Source organism: Arachis ipaensis, chromosome B03 (assembly GCF_000816755.2).
Source record: "Arachis ipaensis cultivar K30076 chromosome B03, Araip1.1, whole genome shotgun sequence".
Taxonomy (NCBI): domain Eukaryota; kingdom Viridiplantae; phylum Streptophyta; class Magnoliopsida; order Fabales; family Fabaceae; genus Arachis; species Arachis ipaensis.
This window is the reverse complement of record NC_029787.2, coordinates 129,381,568-129,384,047: the sequence shown is the minus strand read 5'-3', so window position 1 is coordinate 129,384,047 and position 2,480 is coordinate 129,381,568. Positions and strand designations below refer to the sequence as shown.

General features: G+C 39.9%; 1 protein-coding gene across 1 annotated transcript; it reads right to left on the bottom strand.

Moving 5' to 3' along the window:
• On the bottom strand, positions 6–1,564 carry LOC107634745 (protein JINGUBANG). Its single transcript, XM_016338168.2, has one exon. It carries the CDS (start codon positions 1,303–1,305, stop codon positions 13–15), a length of 1,293 nt encoding a protein of 430 aa, XP_016193654.1. The 5' UTR covers positions 1,306–1,564; the 3' UTR covers positions 6–12.

Genomic DNA, 2,480 nt, shown 5'->3' with positions numbered 1-2,480 from the left:
AGAGCTAGCAATTCAATTTCTGAGAAGGTCAGTTGGTAGTGAAGCTAAGGAAACCTTCCAAATCTTGATCTCGCCATCAAGTGATCCACTGAAGACCGAAACGATATCGTTTTGGGAATCTTCATCTTGATGACGCACTTGTACTGATGCTGCTAACGACTTCACTGGTTTCCGGTGACCGTCAAGAAGCGCCAGGCAGCAGAACTGCCCATCAAAACCCCGCTTCCAAATCCTGACCGTCCGATCAGCTGACCCACTCAGCAACAAATCAGAGACGTTAATCAAGCACAGTATAGCCTTCTGGTGTCCCCTGAGGGCCCCACTAACCACCATGTGATTGGCGCTATCCTCTCTCTCCCACACCAATATGGAACGGTCGCACGCACCGGAAAACAGAACCGAACCATCGTCGTTTAACGCAAGCGCATTAACCGCTGAACGGTGCTTCTCCAACGTCGCCACCAGCGCGTGACGCTTCTCCCCGTTGGCTCTTGCCCAGACCCTTATTCTCCTGTCTGCGGATCCAGTATAGACGGTTCCATCTTTGGACACTGCGACCGCGTTGACCGCGTCCTCGTGAGCCTTCACTGACTCCAAACAACGTAGGTCCGAGACTCGCCACACCTTGAGGGTTTTATCCCATGAAACGGAGTATATAAAATCGTTAAATTTTGAGACGGCGAGTCCGGTAACGGCGTCTGCGTGCTCAATCCATAACCGCTTCTGGTGGCGGCGCACCGTGACGTAGTTCTTGGGGAAGAGGAAACGGCGTAGACGGTCGTTGGTGGTTGGAAGAGCAGTTAACATGCGGTGTTTATTAGAGTTCCATACGCGGATCTTGCAGTCTTGGTGGGTGGTGAAGACCATTCCATTGCAGAAGGTGATGGCCTTGGTGGAACCTGAAGACGGATATTCTGAGTTTAGGATTTGGAGGGTGGCGCACGTGTTAAGATCGTAGACGTTGATTTGGTGTGCGGTGGCAGCGTAGAGGAGGTGGCCGTGGAGAGCGAGGGAGGTGACGGGGCGAGAGTGTTCCCGTTGAGGTTGCAGTGTGAAGGTGGTTTGGCAATGGTGGGAGACTGAGAAGTTAAGGTTTTGAGGTGTGAGTTTGTGAAGAGAAGGAAGGGATGGGAGGGTCTGTATGGAGAGGTCGCTGAGTATACTGCTTTCTTGAGAGGTTGTGGAAGAACTGAGAGCTTCGGATCCGGAGGAATAATACCTGCTGCTGCTTGTGTCTATGGGGATGGTGGATTGGTGCGTAGCGGTGGCCGTGGAGCATGTTTTTAGCCACGATTGAATCCTCATGCTGTAAGCTTTTAATGGATAAGGTATAGTGGTGGGAACCAATACAGATGATGATGATTATAATTCAATGGAAATAACTAAGCTATGGTTTGGAGAGTGAGACGATGATGGAGGTGCAAAGAGGTTACGATGGGTCCTAGGTTCTAATAGGACAGGCAAGGGTATCCTCTTTAATTATTTAATAGAAAAGTTTAGGCCATGAACTTTGTTAAATTCTGGCCAGCATGTAATCAGCAAAGAAAAGTGAGTCATTGAATAAAATTTCACACCAATCTCATATCATTAAAATTATTATTAATGACTATTTGATAGCTACAAATCACAAAAATAATTGTCCTTAACCTTCTTCATATTTAATTATTTTATGCATGATATAGGGAGCATTTAACTCTGATCTGCTGCCGGAGCTACATCACAAAAAGACATATTTTCAGGGTTGGGAGAACCAATAACAATTTTTCCACTTAATTTTTTACAACTAAGATAGATATAGAAAGTATAGGGAGGCAACACTTTTATTAAAATTTAATTAGTATTTAATTATAAAAAATAAATAATTTTATATTATTAAATATAATTTTACAAAATTTAAAATATTAATAATTAATAATTATAAATTACAAAATTTGCTAACTTCTTAATACTTCTCATTCATTTATTCTTTGCGTAATTTCATGTAATTTAATGAGTACAAATAACAACAACAGAAAAGGTAACATCCTTATGCACCGGATTTTAACGGCAACAGTGTGTCATATCCGCAAGTACATGATAATGATCATTCATTAGAGCTGAGACTTGACTTCCACATTTTATTTATTAATAATAAATTTATTATATATCCTTAAATAAAGACATATGTTAATTAAACTCTTAAAAATAACTTAAACTGCATATATATTTTTTCTTAGTTTGGTAAGTGGTGAGTTTACTTTCGTTGTATTCAACAGTTTTATCCGCATAAACCTATATTAATTTTACTATATATTAAGCGTATTATTCTATTCATACTTAAGCAGCCCAGCAAATATAATAAAAATTAATTAAGATAAGAGTTTGACATGATACTTAATAAATTATGAATTATATATCTTAAAACGGTTATACTAAGTAACTAAAAAATTATATATAATATAAAAATATCACAAAAGAATCTTATTTTTTTAATAAGCGCA

Bases quoted from the DNA above. Each gene is read 5' to 3' on its own strand.
- LOC107634745 (XM_016338168.2), bottom strand. From the start codon at position 1,305: ATGAGGATTCAATCGTGGCTAAAAACATGCTCCACGGCCACCGCTACG.